Source organism: Protobothrops mucrosquamatus, unplaced genomic scaffold (genome assembly GCF_001527695.2).
Source record: "Protobothrops mucrosquamatus isolate PMUCROS unplaced genomic scaffold, P.Mucros_1.0 scaffold2764, whole genome shotgun sequence".
NCBI lineage: Eukaryota > Metazoa > Chordata > Lepidosauria > Squamata > Viperidae > Protobothrops > Protobothrops mucrosquamatus.
In genome coordinates this window covers 118927-139307 of record NW_015388803.1, presented here as the reverse complement: position 1 = coordinate 139307, position 20381 = coordinate 118927, and the positions used below count along the sequence as shown (strand labels likewise).

The 20381-nt window shown below is 34.5% G+C and overlaps 1 protein-coding gene across 1 annotated transcript in view; it reads left to right on the top strand.

The window, feature by feature from the left end:
- Positions 1-288: 288 nt before the first annotated feature.
- Positions 289-20381, top strand: part of LOC107296363 (dynein heavy chain 8, axonemal) — a gene marked incomplete at its 5' end in the record, with an annotated part of 66822 nt that continues 46729 nt past the window's right edge. Inside the window, 17 exons of the mRNA XM_015825710.1 lie at positions 289-476; positions 1941-2027; positions 2194-2301; positions 4850-4984; positions 5793-5954; positions 6760-7006; positions 7447-7688; positions 7780-7920; positions 8154-8391; positions 9438-9580; positions 10350-10484; positions 10737-10859; positions 12265-12478; positions 14525-14634; positions 15219-15382; positions 17131-17323; positions 19683-19805. Coding sequence (XP_015681196.1) covers positions 289-476; positions 1941-2027; positions 2194-2301; positions 4850-4984; positions 5793-5954; positions 6760-7006; positions 7447-7688; positions 7780-7920; positions 8154-8391; positions 9438-9580; positions 10350-10484; positions 10737-10859; positions 12265-12478; positions 14525-14634; positions 15219-15382; positions 17131-17323; positions 19683-19805 — 2753 coding nt within the window. The remainder of the gene's footprint in view (positions 477-1940; positions 2028-2193; positions 2302-4849; positions 4985-5792; positions 5955-6759; positions 7007-7446; positions 7689-7779; positions 7921-8153; positions 8392-9437; positions 9581-10349; positions 10485-10736; positions 10860-12264; positions 12479-14524; positions 14635-15218; positions 15383-17130; positions 17324-19682; positions 19806-20381) is intronic.

The window sequence follows — 20381 nt, the reverse complement described above, 5'->3', positions numbered from 1 at the left end:
GATGTTTTTCAATGTTTGTGGTATGGTGCCTGTGCAGTATTTTGCTTGATTTAGTAGTATTGCTTCCAAACACTATTGAATGGCATCCAATGTTTACTCTACTAATGGGTGACACTACCAGATGATTTGCTTTTTTATGATATTATTATATCCAGGTTCAGACACTTCATATTTCTTTCTGGATATAATTCTAGGAAAAGAGATGTTGCCCTAATATGGTAAGAACGTGAAAACATTAATTACAGGAAAGTTGTAATCTGTTTAAACATAAATCATTTCCTGTTTCAGGTCTTGCACAGTCTGGCTCCTGGGGATGCTTTGATGAATTTAACAGAATTGAATTGCCAGTCTTGTCAGTAGCAGCTCAACAAATTTACATCATTTTGACAGCAAGAAAAGAAAGGAAAAAGCAGTTCATATTTTCCGATGGAGATGTAGTGGACTTAAACCCTGAGTTTGGAATTTTTCTGACAATGGTAAATTTATTGTGATGAGAGTGTAGAGGTTCTTTTTAATTATTGATGAGAGAAAATCAATCATACATTTGTTATACAACTTACTTGAAAATAAATTACATGTTTAATTAATTATTTTGCCTATCCTAGCAATATATTTACAAGCTATTAAATTTATAGCAATTGCACATTTTATATCTCAAGTAAAACTGATTGTTTACATGCCATCAAGTCATTGTTGACTCTTAGTGACCACATAGATAGATTTTCTCCATCTGCCCCTGACCTGGTCCTTCAGCTCTTCCAACAGGGCCCCCATTGCTTCAGTAATTGAATCTACCACCTTGCTGCTGGTCATTCTCTTGTTCTCTTCTATTCTATCTTTTCCAGCATTAGATCCTTCTCCAGAGAACTAGGGACTTCCATAAAATACAAATATTTAATCAAATAAGGTTCATTTGGTGTCTGCTTTAAGAATTTTCTCTGTAGATGAATTTTTAAAATCTATACTTCAATTCAGGCAGGATATTGTTTATCTTCTGGCAAGATGCTATCTTCTCAGTGTCTATTAAATCTTATTTTTATTCCCCCATCATTACTTGATTGTGTTGTGTTGGAATTTTTACAAATAACACTTGATTGATTGTTCATTTAGAATGAGATAGCCAAATTGCAGTCAAATTAATCTGGGATCAGAAAATCATTCCAAGCTTCAGTGTTGTAACCAAGTTAACAATTTGTGCTGATAAGTACTTCAGTGCACTTAAGTTTAGGAGTGGGAATTTTGATTTAATGGAAGGAGTGGCTGTTGGCACATAGCTAGCAACCATGTCTATATGAAAATCAGATGTTAATCTGAACTACCGGTAACAATTTTAAGGCTAGGCAAAATTATTATCAAAAAGATAGCAATGTAGATATGCAAGTGAAGACTGCTCTCAGATAATCTACTTATTGTCCATCAGTTATGATGTTTGCAAGTATTAAAAAGTTTTCTGTACCAAGAAGACTATTGGGAGTATCTCTCTGAATTCTTGAGATGTGGCAATAATCTTTTCAAACATATAGAATAACAGTTCCATAGTGACGGGGATTTCTGTCTTCATTCTTATAAAAATAGAACATGTGTGTGGAACTACATGTTCAGACTGTTATTTTCCAAGAACATTTTTTGTGACTATAATAAAGCTTGGGATTATGGGAATCCATGCACCATGTTCTAGACATGACAAGAATAAATGGCTATTTCTTCCTTCACAATCAAGAAACAGATAGGAGGTTCAGGCTTGCATCCATATAAACTAATATACATTGTACTCCTCAACTATGAATTCAGGTAGACCAGAATCTTTTGCGTGAAAGGCAAGGATATGCCCCCACACTCACTTTGAAATTAAAAGCACTATAATTAACATGGCCTATGGTTTGATATAATCAAAATCAATCCAATTGCTTTGAATTATTTCTGTTTCTTTTTATTCATAGAATCCTGGCTATGCTGGGCGGCAGGAATTACCAGAAAACTTGAAAATTCAATTTAGAACTGTTGCAATGATGGTTCCAGATAGACAGGTACTGCTACTACTGTGCCATATTGTCATGCAGTATCATTTTAAATTTATAGGGCATCACTTTTATATCCCCCAAGTCTCTTATACTCTTTTACATCTTAGTCTGGGTTATTTTCTTTTCCCCTTACTTTTGATTAATTTCTTAAATCTGCATGATTCCATTTCAGATCATCATGAGAGTGAAACTTGCAAGCTGTGGCTTTATTGATAACGTCATTTTGGCTCAGAAATTTTTTGTTCTGTATAAACTTTGTGAAGAACAGCTTACTAAACAGGTAATATTTTATTCTCTCGTTAGCCATGGGCAAAAGGTGGTCATAGCTAACAGAGAGCAGCTCAATCAGAATATTTTAAGTAATAAAAATAAACATGTAAACCTAACTTGGAAACCTTATCAAGGGTTTTCCTAATTGATTTTGGCCTATTGCTATAGAGTGAATGATTAGATGAGGGTGGGCTAATCTCCTTATAAGTCTTTCTTTATCATGGTGTTGATAACTGGCAATCCCCTACACCCAGGTTATTTATCTATTTAATAATTGCATTTATATGGCTGCCCATCTTACAAAAAACAGTGTACAACAATCAGTAGAACAAAGATAGATAGATAGGTAGATGGATGGATGGATGGATGGATGGATGGATGGATGGATGGATGGATGGATAGATAGATAGATAGATAGATAGATAGATAGATAGATAGATAGATAGATAGATAGATAGATAGATAGATAGATAGATAGATAGATAGATAGATAGATAGATAGATAGATAGATAGATAGATAGATAGATAGATAGATAGATAGATAGTCCTCAATTTATAACCACGATTGGGCCCAGCATTTTGGTCATAATTTGGGGCACTCCTTAAGCAGGTCACCACATGACCTGATTCAATTTTATGACTGTTTTCATGATGGTCATAAGCTGAGTCATTGCAGTTGTTAAGTGGAACATGTAGTTGTTAAATTAAGCATGTGGTTAGTAAGCAAATTCAGCACAAGGGTGGGTTTTTTTTTGCAACTTTCTGGAGGAAAGCAGCAAAAACATTGCAAATCATGGTCATATGACTGAGGGGGGGAACAGTACAACATTTTATGATGGTCAAAATTGCTTTATAAACTGAAAAGCATTCTTACTTAGGCCATGATAATTTTGAATGGTTATCAAGCAACCAGTTATTAAGTGAGGATTACCTGTACTTTTTAATTATAAAAATATTAAAAAGTCATTAAAATTAAAAAAAACATTTTAAAATTTAAAATGTACACACCACACAGAGCATAAAAAGATCAACCATACTGTAACCATTGAAGAACATCTCCAGTTCCTTGAGAACTCCAGGTATGGTGACATAACTAGGTCTTGAGGGACTTATGGAATAATAACAGGGATGGAGGGCAGAGTGATCTATAGGGTAGGCACCATGGCAGAGAAGGCCCACCTCCTGGGACCCACCAAATATACATCCCTGACAAATGCTACCTGCAACATGTCTTCTCTGTCAGATCTAATTATTATAGATCAATTTGCTTTCATTTGCTTTTGTAAACAATTTTTTTAAAACAAACCCCACCCATTTTGTACAAAAAATATATCTGGCTGCTGGTAACGCCCATTAACATATGTATCTAATACACAAGAATTGATCCAAAATATAGTAATGGTTCTGTTGATGTGGGCCCAAAATGTGACAATAAGGACAAAACCAAACCAAATGAGAAACATCCAAAATGCATTAAGAAATTCCTTTGTTTATTAATCTTATTTTAAGACCATAGGAAGCTAATGCCATGTTTTTCAAACTTCCACTGGCTTACCAGGAGAGTATATTTAAGCTTATATTTCAGAAGCTGTATATATAATAAATATCAATTTCATTGACCAACTTCCTATTAAAAAAATACTGATTTAGAAGCCAGAGGTGATTCTTCCAAAATTGCAACCATTGTATAACTTCTGAAGTCACAAATGCAAGTAATTGATCAAGGTTTACTATTTGAAATATGTATTTGTAATATTGTTTAAAATAAATAACAACTACATATATCTAATACTAATTTAACACAAATATTATCTACACAAAGGAATAATACTTATTCAAAACACCATAATGCTCCCTACATGTCGTTGCTTTTGAAGTGAGTTAGCATTTTTAATTGTAGATTAACATCAACAACACTGCTTGGACAGGCCAGGGGCACGATATACGAATTGAATATCATCAGTATACTGATCCATACGGGACTCTAAACTTATAGGTGACCTCACCCAGCAGTTTCATGTAGATGTTAAGTATACTGTGTTGAGCTCTATAGCACCCCACAAGTGAGGAGCTGTGGATTTGAACCAACCACAGAGAAAGGGAAAAAATGGTAATATAATGCACTCTGCTTCCAAAAAACACTGTATGTGACTGTATCAAAAGTTGCCAAAAGACAAAGAAGCACAATGATGGATGCACTATTCCCTTCTCAGTTTCCCCAAAGACCACCAACAAGCATATCCAGTGGTGTCTCAGTACTATTATCTAAAAGGGAAGGTTGGAGGCTGGATAAAGGTTGTCACAATCATTGGATCCAATAATGGGTTTTTGAAGAGGGAAGAACTCTGCTTCCATTATGGCTACTGCAACCGTACCTCCTTTTTAATCACTTGAGACAACCTTTTTATACATACATGTGTATATGCTTGTATTGACGTACTTCTATCTGCAATAGAAAATAGATTTTACCTTTGTCAAATGTTCACAGTTCTGTGAATGCCATTACTAAAGAAAGAAAACATGCACAACCTATTGATCCATCTATTTTGTTTCTTAGGTTCATTATGATTTTGGGTTAAGAAATATCCTTTCAGTGCTGAGAACGCTTGGATCACAGAAGAGGGCAAGACCAGATGACAGTGAAATGAGTACTGTTATGAGAGGTCTAAGGGACATGAACCTCTCTAAACTTGTAAGAATGTATCCATTGCAGTGTTTGGTATTGGTCAGGTTGCAATATTTTTGTTATTTTTTTTTAGCTTTTAAAAACTGTTTTCAAATGAAAACAATGTGATGCTCTAAAGTTATATTTTGACAACTGTCATTATTTCTAAATCAGTTATTCCCTGAATAATTAATGAAAGCATCATTGTCTTTAAAGTTAATTATTGTCCTTAAGAAGATTTGGAATAATAATTTATATCTTCAGATCAAATGTTGAATGCTGATTTTCAGCAAAAGAAACATCTACTCCCTCTACACAGGGCCATAATTTTAATTTTGATGGGGGGGGGAAGCCAGCAGGTAATTTTGATAAAATAAGAAATATAGACAATAAAATGTAATTTAAAGTATTCTCTCAGTGTAATATGAAATGTTGTAAACGCTATGAATACATTGGAAGCTGTTTAAACTTCCCATTGCTAGAGTAATTATGAAAATGATTTAGTAAGCTTCTTGTATACTTTTCTAGAAGTATGTGATTCTCAGTCTGACTGCATACTCTCTTGTGCATACATACAGTTATTTAGTTTGCATACAATAAATTAAGCAAATTATACCGAAAGAAATAATATTGAAACCCCACTGAATTCAATGGAATCAGGTTGTTGGAACTTATGCAGTACTTCCGTATAATTTATTGACCTTCATAAATTGTATCTAGTTTGTTCTCTATGTTCTCAAGCTCATAAGAAATATATATTTGAATATTCTGTTGCTGCTTCCTTCCCACAAGTCAAAAATTTATATTTAAAACTTTTTTTTGTTTTGTTATCCAGGTAGATGAAGATGAGCCCTTGTTTCTTAGTCTTATCAATGATCTCTTTCCTGGGCTGGTACTGGATAGTAATACTTATGTTGAGCTTCAAGCAGCAGTTGCAAATCAGGTTGAAGAGGCAGGACTGATTAATCATCCTCCCTGGAATCTTAAACTTGTACAGGTATAACATTACATATTTTAAATTTTCAGAAGACAGTACTATAGAATATAAAACTAAGTTATGGTAATTAAAGTTTCAATGTGAATTTTACCATCATTTTTCTCATATTCTTCAATAAATATGTTTCAGAGCCTCTTCTCAAATAATCCAAGTTTAATACTACATATTTTACATTATGTATGTAGTTATTAATATTCAGGAACCATACCCAAATATAACTTCTCAAGAAAGAGATATAACATCCCCTATCTTCCACTTCCAATAACCCAATGCCTTTAGATAATTTAGGAATGTAGCTCCCACAGTAATCAGCCAATGGCCATTTGGTTGAAAGTTCTGGAAACTGTATATCAGGAAAAGGTCTGAAGTGGGCAATTGATCTCATGGACCCTCTTGTGATTTAGCACCCTTAAAGATCAGTGTGCTATATCATAGGAACATTTGATTTATAAATTCCCTTTCAAACTCTATTTTCTAAATTATGGTTGATGTTACAGGGAGCTATTATGTACCTGTTCTAAAGGCCAAAAGGGTAGAATGTTATACCCAGTTCTTACAGACTGACTTTTTTTCTCTGTTAAATATGTTGGGGTTTTATATGTATGTTAGCAGTATCTATGCCATGGTTAACTTCACCATTTAGAATTTAGCCTTTTTTTTCCTAATGACAGTTCGGGGTCTTCCATAAAATATGCCAATTGCCCTCTCACTCTTCATGTTTTAGCCCTTTTCAGGAGAAAATATTTTATGAAAGCAAGTCCAATAATCCAGTTCCATTCCTCTCCTACCACCCCTCCTTCTTTAGTTGTATGAAACATCCAAAGTACGCCATGGGTTGATGACACTTGGACCAAGTGGATCTGGAAAAACAACTGTTATAACTATATTGATGAGGGCAATGACAGAATGTGGATATCCTCACAGAGAAATGCGCATGAATCCAAAAGCTATTACAGCTCCTCAGATGTTTGGCAAATTGGATACAGCAACAAATGATTGGACAGATGGAATTTTCTCCACCTTGTGGAGAAAAACCCTTAAAGCCAAGAAAGGTATGATAAACCCATTGGAGCAAAGTACAAATATTTTTTAAAAAGAAATAGTGTAACTAGCAACATGGTCACAGAATATCACTTTCCTTTTAAAATTGTTCTTCTGTTTTCATCTATACTGATATTTTTCCCTCAAAGAAATTATATCACTGAATCAAGATAATATGAAGAACTGTACTTTTCTGTGATACAATTTTTTTAATTCCAGTTTTTAGGGGGGGGAAGTACCAGTAAAAAAGCTAGTAACTGCATTATCATCTTCCCTTGGGCCGATAAAAAACCTGAATCTGATTGCAATAGGGCTTAAAAATATGTAGTACATAGTCAAATTGTATCATTCAATATGCATTTCAGAACGATGAAGAAGATGACGATGATGATGAACTTATTAACTGAACCATAAATTCTGACTTGTGTAAACTCTTTCATTTTACTTCCAGGAGAGAATATTTTTCTGATTCTAGATGGCCCTGTAGATGCAATTTGGATTGAAAATCTGAATTCGGTGCTTGATGATAATAAGACTCTGACTTTAGCAAATGGAGACCGGATTCCAATGGCTCCTACTTGCAAGTTGCTCTTTGAAGTGCACAATATTGAAAATGCTTCTCCTGCTACAGTTTCCAGGATGGGTATGGTGTACATCAGTTCTTCTGCCCTAACCTGGAGGCCAATATTGCAGGTATGTTTTGAGAGAGGATTTTCTAAAAATTCACTTTAAATTGTGGGACAGCTGACTGGCATTCTCCTTTATTTTATTTTATTTTTTACAGGGATGGTTGAAGACTCGTACTCCACAAGAAGCAGATATATTATTGGGTTTATATGACAAAGTATTTGATGCAGCATATACCCACATGAAACTGAATCTTTTTCCAAAAATGGAATTGCTAGAATGTAACTATATCATGCAGGTATGTTTTTAGTAAATCTAACAAAACTGTGCCATATTGCTATTGAAATACACAGAAATTTTCTTTTCTTGATAAGGTTGTTGAAAAATATGAGGTACATTAAATACAGTTTTGTTACGTGCCTTGTAGGTAGCAAAATGTATTATGTGAATCTGCAGTTATTTTCATTTTAGATTGTATTCCAGGTATTCTTACCTCTCTTCTTTTCTCTTCTCTTTTTAAAATATTTTCAGTCTATTAATCTTTTGGAAGGTTTGATACCCTCTAAGGAAGAAGGTGGCATTGTCTGTCTGGCACATCTTTACAGGTTATTTGTCTTTGGCATAATGTGGAGTTTAGGATCCCTTCTAGAGTTGGATAGTCGGGAGAAGTTGGAAGCTTTCCTGAGAAACCATGAAAGCAAACTGGACTTGCCAGTATTTGATAAAGGGGAAACACATACAATGTATGAATATTTTGTCAGTGATTGTGGTAAGTGATAGAGTAGTGCAATCCTTCTTAATTTCTTTTAATAACCCTAATGTTTTTAGTACAGTTTTGCAGAGAGCATTATCTTTTTATAGTTTATTCAGCCTATAACATATAACTTTGGCACTCATCTATAAATCAGAAACCATCATTTATTTGAATGTTTCTATTTGGCACATTATACATTTTAGTAATACCTGCTAAAGAGTCAATTCTGCTTTAATTATTTAGCAATAGCAATAAGAATAGCACTTAGATTTATATACCACTTCATAGTGCTTTATAGCCCTCTCTAAGCAGTTTACAGAGTCAGCATATTGCCCCCAACAATCTGGGTGCTTATTTTATCAACCTCAGAAGGATAGAAGGCTGAGTCAACCTTGAACCGGTGAGGATTAAACTCCTGGCAGTGAGCTGAATTAGTCTGCAATACTGTATTCTAACCACTGTGTCACCACGGCTCCTATTTCATTAAATTTGTTGACTTGTATGCCATATCAGTAACTGGGTGGCTGGAGGCAGCTTAGAACCATAAAGTTAAAAAATAGATAAATATAGATTAAACAAACAGACAAAAGCCAAGTGGTACTTGGCACGCATTGTGGAGAAAAATAATACAAACTAATTTCCCAACATTTTGTTTTAATAACAGCTAGATAGTTCTGAGTGGCAAAGGTTTACCCATCCTCACCAAAGGGGGAAAAATAGGATATTCCTTTCATGTTCTTCTTATTGTCCATTTTCCCTTACATCCCCAACATAGAGCAAAAAGGTGGTAGCCGTTTTCCAAAATAACACTTTGCTGGTTACAGGTTATCTCACCACTAGCCCTTGCTTGATTTTGTCTAATTCTAATTCTTAATTTGGTCAATCTGCCTGAAGACTGATCTGACTGGGAAAAAAACCCAGAGCCCTTGATTTCTTTAAGTCGATTGAGCTGCTACTGCATAGAATGTCTGATTTCTTAAAAACTACTTTGATTACTAAATATAGTAGTTGAAGACGAGAAATAATTAGTGTTTTTCTACTGTTGTTATGTTCCATTTTAGGTGACTGGGATCATTGGAATAAAAAGGTTCAGGAATATGTTTACCCAACTGACAGCATTCCTGAGTATTCATCTATTCTAGTTCCAAATGTAGACAATGTCAGAACACAATTTTTGATGGATACAATAGCAAAGCAACACAAAGTGAGTGCATATTTTATTGGCAAACTATGAACTACTAGAGGATGCTACTTTGCCACTGAATATAATGCACACATTCTGCTAAATCATGATACTGTACAATGTGTTTAGCTTTCTATTAAGATGCCAAGTGAACCTGTCTCTCAACTTTCTGAATTATGATTTGTGAAAATTTGCTTTTTTTCACAATTTCTCTCCTAATTTTAAATTTTAAAAGTGGGAGGTGTGATGGACATACTGTATTTGTGCTCAATGTCATACATATTTAATTATTTGATTTTTCTATTCGTGTCTATACATTGTCTATTTTGTCTGTGGAGATATTTCCAAATAATTCTCCAATGAATAAATATGCCATTCTCTATCTAGAAAATATTCTTCTTTTCTTAGAATTCTTTTATTTCTTTTTCTTACTTTGCAGTCATTCCATTAATCTTCTCTCTCACACCACTCTTTCCACCCACCATTGTATGCCAAAATGTTTTTTTACTATCAAAGTCTGTGTGGGTCTATGTGCTGCGAGCAGATAACAGATTTTATCTGTGTTTTTACAACTCCTATAGCTCTTTTTCTTATGGATAAAATAGTTTTAGCTCCAGTTCATTGAGCCCTGCATGACTAAATCAAAAATATAATATATAATACAACAAGACAGCAAAGTCACATTGCCTGTTTTGTTGAGTTTAAGTATGTAATTTTTTTTGGCAGAACTGAAGAGTTTTTTTTAATATATAATAAGGCTGTGAAAATAATGATACTAAAATTATTACAGGCAGTATTGCTCATTGGTGAACAAGGAACTGCAAAGACTGTAATGATTAAAGGTTATTTAAAAAAATATGATCCAGAAGAACAGTTATCAAAAAGTTTAAATTTTTCTTCAGCAACAGAACCTGGAATGTTTCAGGTAAACTGTAGATTTTATGAACTGTTTCTACATCATCTGTTTCTATATAAACTGTTTGAAATAACCTAAAGAAAAGGCACAATTTTGATGTTTGCTGTGTGTTTTTAATACTCCAGCAATGATTATAAATTATTTCAGAGCATGATTGTTTAATTCCAATTGGTTGGCTTAAATTAAAACTCATTAACAAAAAATTAAAAATAACTTCATTTATTTATTTACTTGTGTTTTTTGTGTGGTTTAATTATTAAGAGGACAATAGAAAGTTATGTGGACAAGCGGATGGGCAGTACCTATGGACCTCCAGGGGGCAGAAAAATGACCATATTCATTGATGACATTAACATGCCCATTATAAATGAATGGGGAGATCAGGTACAGTTTTAATAAGTGTCTATAGTTATACAAGTAAGCAATATTTTGTTAATAAAAATGATACTTCTAAAAAATAAGCTATTTCAGAAACTTTTCCCCACGTTAACAGTATTTTCTGATTGTGTTATAAAATTATTAGCACTGCTTAGAAACAGTATTTCAAAAATCAGTCTAGGAAAATTGTAGGCTGATTATAATGTTCTGCCTGAATAACAACTTCTATCTATTAAATAAGTATATATTCTTAAAGCAGTCAAGTCGTGTATTTTTCTTGACGTGCTTGCAGGACATTTTTAGGCAGTGCAACCCTTGTATGAATCAAGAGTGACAAGGATACATAGATTGCATTTTAATGGAGTTCCTGCCTATGCAACCGATCTGTGAGCTCATATGTATGCAGAAAGATGTTATATAGGGTTTTAAATCTACAAAGAAACCAGGAGCTCAGCAATACGGCATCTTAACTGAATACTCTTTTCTTTGATTAAGTGTAAACAATGAGATGGAACCCAGTTTGGGAATAGAAGAGTAATGCAATAAGGAGCGTCCATATTTTATTTTAAAAGCCCCCACCTTTATTCCTTAATACTAAGATAGCTAAATTGGGATAAATTTTCTATCATCTGCAAGAGTTACTTTCAAGAGGGTCCACAGGTAAGAAACCAAACTCAATTCATATGCCAGAATCCCCCTTACAACTATGCCATTTCACATGATTAGGGGAGATGAAGCCCCTGGATCTACCATTGTCCCACCAGGCTTCCTTTTTCCTTGCTGCAAGGCTCAAAGAGTAATAATTTCCCCTTTCTGTGAAAAGAAGAGTTTTGCTCAGAATTCAGAAATGGTTTGTGCCTGAGTGCTCAGGAGAAAAGCCCATGGACCATCTGAAATGTAGGATTTCTGAGCATTGCGATTCTTACCAGCTATTGTTTGGACAGAGAAGGTCAGGTTTTAAAAAATCTACATGTATGAGCAATGGAGATGGATTCTGAGCAAGGGAGAAGGAACAGGACTTCAGAAAAAGCAGGAGATGACAGAGCAGATAATAAATTCCCTGTACCTGATGTGGACATTTTTGAGTTAGATGGCAAGAATGTTCTCAGTATAAAGAATTAGTGTAGTTTTTATTGTTAATAAAAATGGTTATTTTTGTAATTACTTTCATTTACTGCATACACTGTATTAATCCATTTTTGCTGTTGAAAGTTAAGAAATGTCTTTCATCCTGAAATCTATATACCGGTAGATCCATGTTATTCTTATTTATTTTAGATGGAATGGTACTTGCATACAATGTAAAGCTACACTTAAACCACATTCTGCCATGTATCCCAAGTAGAATAAAAATATATGGGGTTTTTTTTCTTTTGAAAAAATGATCTGTTGCTTTTTAAAAAATGTGCAGGTGACAAATGAAATAGTGCGTCAGATGATGGAAATGGAAGGAATGTATAGTTTGGATAAACCTGGAGACTTCACTACAATTGTTGATGTGCAGCTTATAGGGGCAATGATTCACCCAGGAGGAGGTCGAAATGACATCCCGCAACGCTTAAAGAGGCAGTTCACTGTATTTAACTGCACCCTTCCATCCAATGCCTCCATTGATAAAATATTTGGTACTCTCATTTTTCTCTGTAATTTTAAGTAGAACTGAACAGATTTCATACATTTTTTTATCAGCGGATAATTCTTTTCCTTAACGAAACTAAAGCCATGTGTGTGTAAGCTGGTACATGGAATGAAATTGTCAGACATTGATATTTAATTTAGATAATAATTGTATTGTTTTACTAACTTTATTTTACAAATAATTTTATTGGTTATTGATGAGGTGATCTAAATGTTCTCCATCAGAATTAAAAAGAAATAAATCTGCACCCATATGAATAATCTTGCTGCAAGGAAATTGCATCATTTTGATTCTCACCCAATCCAAAAATTTGAATGATAAATTGGATGATAAATTATCTAGAATTTAAATGTTTCCTACTAATAGCTGAGCTTCATTTCAAGGACACTATAATGTAGTTTCTTCAGCCACAGATGACTGAGCATTCGTACTGTTTGTATATTTTATTATGTTTTTGCCCAGTCCCTTGGAGAATTTACAGTAATGCTATCTTATCATAGAGAAACCAGGCAATTTGTTTTTGAGAGTCCCGCCTGGAATGTTTCCACATTAAATGAGGGAGCCCTCCTGTGTCTGAAGATAATGAGAGTTGAAATCCAAAATATTTGAAAGGCTTTAAGTTAGGAAAGAATGCAACCAAATTTTAACAGCTACAATAAAACTACAGAGAGAGGAGTTCTATCATCGCAGGCAAAAGAACCGCATAAACACGAAACAAAACATAAAGAGAATATAAAATTATATAGTGTCAGTATCAGGGAAATCAGGAGATCCAGGCAGTTCAAATGTATATAAAGATATATTGTAAGCAAAAACTCTCTACAGCAGAATTCCCCAAACTTTCAGGGTTGGTGGCCCGGAGCAGGGGGGGGGGAGGGAAAAGAAGGGATGGATTTGTGGGGGGTGTAAATTCATGTATACACCCGTTCCTAAAGAGTGGCACCCTGAGTGCATGCGTTAGTGGGACTGTGAGCACTTGCAACGCTAATGGTGATGCGAGGCTTGCACATGAGGCCGCAACGCCTGCAACACTTGTGGCGATACTCGCATGAGTGGGGCCCAAATGGCCACAATGCTCATGGTGACGCTCACATGAGTGGGGCTGCAAACGTCTGCTACAGTCACACAACTGGGGTAGTGAACACCCGTGATGCTCACAGCAGTGCTTGTGCAAGTGGGGCTGCGTGCACACGTACCAGCCAACCACTCATGTGGCCCAGAGGCCAATAGGCCATGACCCAGTAGTGGGCCACAGCCCACAGATTGGGGAGCCCTACTCTACAGAAATCTGAACTACTAACAGTCAAAGAAAATTAGCGGGAATTAAGAATAGAAAGGAATTCAAAGTGGGCTGGACTTAGATCTCTTGTGGGCCTGAAGGGACTTGTGACTCATGACATGTTTAACCCCTCCCTTGGGCTCAGCCTGGACATCTCCTACATATAGTTACTATTCAAATAAAATGTCTAGGACAATTCTAGCTGAAAACCTCAGACTTTATGAAAATGCCAGACTTGCATCATAATGAAAAGTGATCTCCAAAAATGGAGTGCCAACCATTAGAAAGTCCCTTTGAGTAGTTACCATCTAGTTCAGTTGAAGCTGGTAAAAATGATCATTAATATCTTACCTGGGTTTAATCTTATAAAAAAGCCACAGTGAAGCAGTAGAGGATATCTACAGGAAATTGCAGGAAATATAAATAGCAAAATTTAGTTCTGCATTGCTTGCCATTTGGAGATAATAAACCTTGAAACCAACCAGGTTTCAATTTTAAATTATTCTTAAAGAAGAGTTTTTTTCTATTATGAGACAATTATTCAGTATCATATTTAATTTCATCAGTTCTGTAATTGTGGCCTAATAAGTAACTAAGCTCTATGTTTACAATCCTATAAGGTAAGAGAAAATAAGAAAAATTACAAATCCATACACCTGAACTGACTGCATGACACCAATGCAGTAAAACTTTAGATTTAAAGCTGTTCTTACTTGAAAATATTAAAGCTAAAACTGTGCTATTATTTTTCAGGAATAATTGGCTGTGGATATTTTCATTCGTGTAGAAATTTCAAGCCTGAAATAAGTGATTTGATAATGAAACTGGTATCAGCTGGTAGAATATTGTGGCAATGGACTAAGGTATCATAATCAGTACTTACTAGAAAGAGATTCATTATTTGGAAGTATTATGGGGGAAAATCTATTTTTATGTGTTGTAGATAACTCATTTAATTCAGTTTTCTTATCTGAACATAAAAAGGTAGAGACTATCACAATAATCTTGTCTGATGCTAGAAAAATCTGGTCCAGTAAGATATAAGTACTTCTTATGCTTTAAACAACATTGTAAAATTCTTCATTATCTTCTGTTCCTCTTTGTTATTTTGCAAGAGCTGTCCTCTTTGTTTTTTAAATTTTAAAATGAGAATAAGTCTTGAATCTTACTTTAATTTATGCAAGAGTCCTTATTCATATGGTTGCTCTGAAAAAAATATATATTTCAGCCAAGATAGGGATAAACCTAAAATCAGGCCCCATCATTCTCTAATCGAAATACACAAGTGCGTAGTCAAGGAAAATTCACTCATGTTCCAATAGTTTAAAACATACTGTGCTAGTATATAAGGAAGACAATTGTACACAGGAACCTATGTAAATGTTTTTCATTTCTGCAACATGACAACTTGCACAAATACACATACATGTGTGTATTTTTGTTATAGATAAAGATGCTGCCTACACCATCCAAATTTCATTATATCTTCAATCTGCGTGATCTTTCCAGAATTTGGCAAGGCATGTTAACAATTAAATCAGAAGAATGTACTGATATTCATATACTTCTGTCTCTATTTAAACATGAATGTACACGCGTAATTGCTGACAGGTAAGACTATTTACTGAAGCATTACAAGTAATAAAAAAGAAGGAATCGGCCACCTTCTACTCAGCTTTCATTTTGAAATCCAGATTCCAAAGATGAATCTGGAACCCCAAAACAAAGCTACGAAAACAAAAATGAATGCACACCCGGCACAAGTCACTTTTGCAATGTGATGGGAAAGAAGGGGTGAATGAGCAGGCAGAGTCTAATGTATCTATTTTGACTCTGCAGTAAATGAAGTAGACATTTTAAGAGAAAATTTTTAAATGTATCTTTTAAATTATTATTTTTCTTTTCCATCATAGGGAAAACTGGTGAGGGACTTCATATGTTGAAGGGATTTTCAACTATTGTCTTCTCTCCATTTTTCCTGTCTCTCTTTCAACTTGGCTAGTACTTCAGAAGGCTGATGTAAGGAGACTTGACATAGCAATTTAGGATAATAATAATAATAATAATAATAATAATAATAATAATAATAATAATAATAATAATAACAACAACAACAACAACAACAACAGTAGTAGTAGTAGTAGTAGTAGTAAAAAAAATTGGAAGGGACCTTGGAGGTCATCTAGTCCAAACCCTATACCATTTCAGACAAATGGCTGTCCAGTCTCTTCTTAAAAACTTCCAGTATTGGAGCATTCACTGCTTCTGGAGTCAGGTTGCTCCACTGGTTAATTGTTCTAATTGATGTTTTGTATCATCACAGAACTGCTAGAGAAGAGCAACAAACCCCATATTTCCAGAAGATTAGCAGTGGAAAAGGTGGTGATGGAAGCAGAAGGCCTTTTTCAATATAGCTCCACTTCTACCCTTTCCAGCTGCCAAACAGTAGCTGTCTTTATACCACAGGCCAAGGAGAGGAATTTGAGCTGTTCCCATTTAGACTTCTATGTCATGGTTAAATTGACACCCAGTGGTGCTGAAAGCAAAGGAAAACAATGGAAGATCTGGGTGGCCTCTTGCCATGTGATAGAAAGTATGTAAAGTTCAGATGTAGTGAATACACTATTTTGGTTTCTCTAAACTGGATTTGAGGTAGGAGTCTAAAAGAACAAATGAACTGATATGTTGTAATATGTTGATTAAATTCAGTTTTCACACCAGGATAGTTGGCATTTTGTAATTTTTTTTTTGTGACCAGTGATTCACTGGTCCAGTAATCCAAGATGAAATGGTTATGGAGAGCAGGAACCAATAATTAAATGGGAGGGTATGTTCCTACCATGGGGACCAGTAGCTTATCTGGAAGGGAGACATTTTTCTACAATACAGTGCAATGAAGGAAAGTAAGCAAACTAGACAGCATCACTTGAGCCGTCATAAGTTAAACAGCATTTTTTAACCTTGCCAACTTTAAGATGTTTGGATTTCAATCCAGAATCCCACATCCAGCAATGAAAAATATTGAGTTAGAAAATACTACTTCTTAAATTTGGCAGGAAAACACAGATGGACAGCTGAAGTTAAGTAGAGGACTAGATTGCTGCCTTTTGTTGTAAAAAGAAGCCTGTGTTACAAAATAATTGAAAAACTAACTTTAATTATACCAGTTACTTCATGATGAAGTATGGTCCTAAATTATAGCTTTGGCTTCATTCAGAAATATATTATGTATCTAGTTCTAAGCATGATATGAATGTTACTGAAATGGTTTTGTTCTTATTTTGTTTACATAATTATTTAATCCAAAGAAAAATTAGTGGAAGTTTTGCATTTATAATGACTATATTTGTTTCTTGCAGATTTATTACTGAAGACGATGAAGAATGGTTTGACAGAAATTTTAGTAGAGTAATTGAAGAACATGTGGATCCAAACTTAGTACCAAAAGTTCAGGCTGAACCATATTTTGTAGATTTTTTGCGGGATATGCCTGAGCCAACGGGTGAAGAACCAGAAGATTTTGTGTTTGAAGCACCCAAAATTTATGAATTGGTATTTACATAGATTTTGATTTTTATATATTTTTCTTGACTCTAGGATGGGTAATTGCAAAAAAAGTAATGAATAGAGTTACATAAAATTTAAATCCATAGTCAAAAACTGCATGAAGTATACCCATTACATTCCAGCATAATAAATATTCTGCACCAATTGTCTATAAAATGTTCAGGATTAGAGCAATTGCACTTGGTAGTGGTAGTGAAATCACATCCAATGATACAAAAAGTTCTCCAAAGAGCACCTTTCTATTTATTGGCATTTAATGATACAAAAATACTGATCCACAGCAGCCATTCAGAAGCAAGAAAGGGAATTACATGCAAGCAGAATTACGATTAACATTCTTGCAATTAATAGTAGTTATTAGTTACTAAGTATATGCATTTAAGATGCTCACTAGCCAATCTAAGAGTTGGTTGTCTTTTTCATTTTTTACTAGTAGAAAAAGTCTGGCAAACTAAGTTGTCCATGGATACCGGTAATTTAATTTTTGCTATCTGGATGCAAAATAGATGTGCCAGCCTCCCAAGTTAGATTGTATGTAGTCTTAAGTCTTATCTCAAAATCTCTTATGGAGAGTTTACGGTTTTTTTGCTTGCTCATGAAATTGATCTCATGACCAATTTACACTCAGAGAGACATGCAGACACTTTTGTATGTTTTGGGGGGTCTTTTACATTTTACCGGTACAGGCAACAACATTTAATAACATGAACTGAGAAATGACTACCACTGGGTGTGGGTTAAGCTTCTGCTCACAATATAAAGGGAAAATCAAACTAGAGCTGGAGGTATATGCAACCTTTCACAGATCTGGTCCTAATCTATGCTCAGGTTATACCTTCATCTCATGAACAAAATCTCCCTCATACATGGATTTGTCTATATTCTCCTGTGTGAGTGAACACAAGTGGTACTGAAGAAAAATTAAAATATGCTAGATGTGGCCTGCAACCATTGTCTCCTCACCAGTCACCTATTTTTCCCAAAAATAGGCTAAGAATGAAAGTGGTTTTTTTTATAGTACAAAGTCATGACAAAAGTAGCCTGGAAATGTTCCAAGAGATCATCTTATTAGTAAACAAAGGGTCTGAGCTTCTTTTTCCTAGTTTTTGGTGATAGAATGCAAAGCTTGTTTTCTCAAAACAAGCATTCTTAACCACAGAAACCACAGAAAATAATAGATTGGAGAATACAGGACAATTGAGATGAGCTTTGTGCTGGAAAGTAGTACAGAAATATATCAACTTTATTATTTTATTATTTATTCAGCATATTTGTAAGTTGCCACAAACAAAACAGCTCTTATGGCTCATACAGAAATATGATCTCAAGAGTAACCTAATTTTCATAATCTTTGCTTATGATTTACACTTATGATGCACTTAAGCTACAAGAAATGGCAGTATAGAAATTGTGTAATAGTTATGTTCAGGAAGCTGGCATAGAGGAGAACAAGAATTATAAAGGAACATGCAGATTGAAAATTCAACTACTACAAACCTAAGATCAATTGATACAAGCCAACTATTATAGTTAAAAAGCCTATAGCCGGTAAAATAAGACTGATGGATAAAGAGGCTACTGTACATAATATAAGAGTGAGCTGCCTGCAGCACTGAAACGAGAGAGAGAGAGAGGGAGGGACGGAGGGAGGGAGGGAGGGAGGGAGAGGGAGAGGGAGAGGGAGGGAGGATATCAGGGTTTACAGTGCTTGACCAAATGCAATCATGTAATTAGGGAAGGAATTCTATTTTAATAAAGTTTGTGTCTAGAAAACCAATGTGGTTTTGTACATGCCTGGACAGAGCTGATTTCTCTGCATTTATGTGATGACATTGACTTTACTTTTGGGTGGTTTAGTAATATTTTCACAAAATATGTTCTTTTTTTCCCCTTCCATTCAATCATGTGCAATTCTTGGAGAATGCCTGGACAGGTTCATGCAGTTCCTTGACAAGGTTTATCAGATGTGGTTGCCACTGTCTCCATCCTAAAATTAACAGAAAGTGACTGACCCAAGGTCACCCCCTCTGTCTTAACCTTTACATTACCTTTACCTTTCTTTAATCTTTTATTTTTAAATCATTGAAACAGATTATTAATCTCACCACCCCACACAATAGCCTCTTAATCCATGCTTATATCTGTCTTATCTGACATGCTTATTTAATATTTTATATATATAGGCTTTTCTTTGTTTGTTTGTTTGTTTGTGTAAGTATAAGTTCTTCGGGGAAAGGACTTAGACTATTTTTTTCAGTTTTAGTGATTTGCTGATTGCAATAGTGGTTAATTTTTAAAAAAAAATTAATGGTAATTTTAATATTCTTATTTTCTTTACCATTAGGTTCCAACTCTTGAATTTTTATCTGATAAATTACAGTTCTACCAAAGACAATATAATGAAAATGTTCGAGGTGGAGTGCTTGATCTGGTGTTTTTCAAGGATGCTATAACACATCTTGTTAAGGTTTGTGTCTTTAACTCTAAATGTAACCTTCATTTCAAATTGTTCATTTATTCAGATTATGCCAATGCTGCCTTTTATCAATTTCAGTATAAGTAAATAATGTAAATAAATAAAAGCCAATTATTAAAAATTCAAAAACTAATAACTTTTTAAAAAGATAGTGGTATGATGATGGTGATAGTGATAATGATGTTTTTAGCCTGACAGAAATGTTGATACAGATTATCTTCCTGGTTTGCCATTACTGAGAAAACTCTTTTTTGTAGGTGACCAAGTAATGAAAATTATTAGCTCTCCTAGAAACACTGTTTTGAAAGTCTGCATATTATTTTAAGAAATTAGTTAATTAGTTAAGTTAATTTGTTAGATATAAAGGTTAATGTGGTACTTAATTTGAATTATGTTATTATTTAAAGATTATTGGGTCTATGTTTTACCAGTAGAAAATCTATGGCATTACTTATAAAACTCAAAGGGACATAAAAGCAATTCTATAGAGCAGGGGTTCCCAACCCCCGGGCCATGGACCGGTACCGGTCTGTGACCTGTTAGGAATTGGGCAACGTAGCTGGAGGT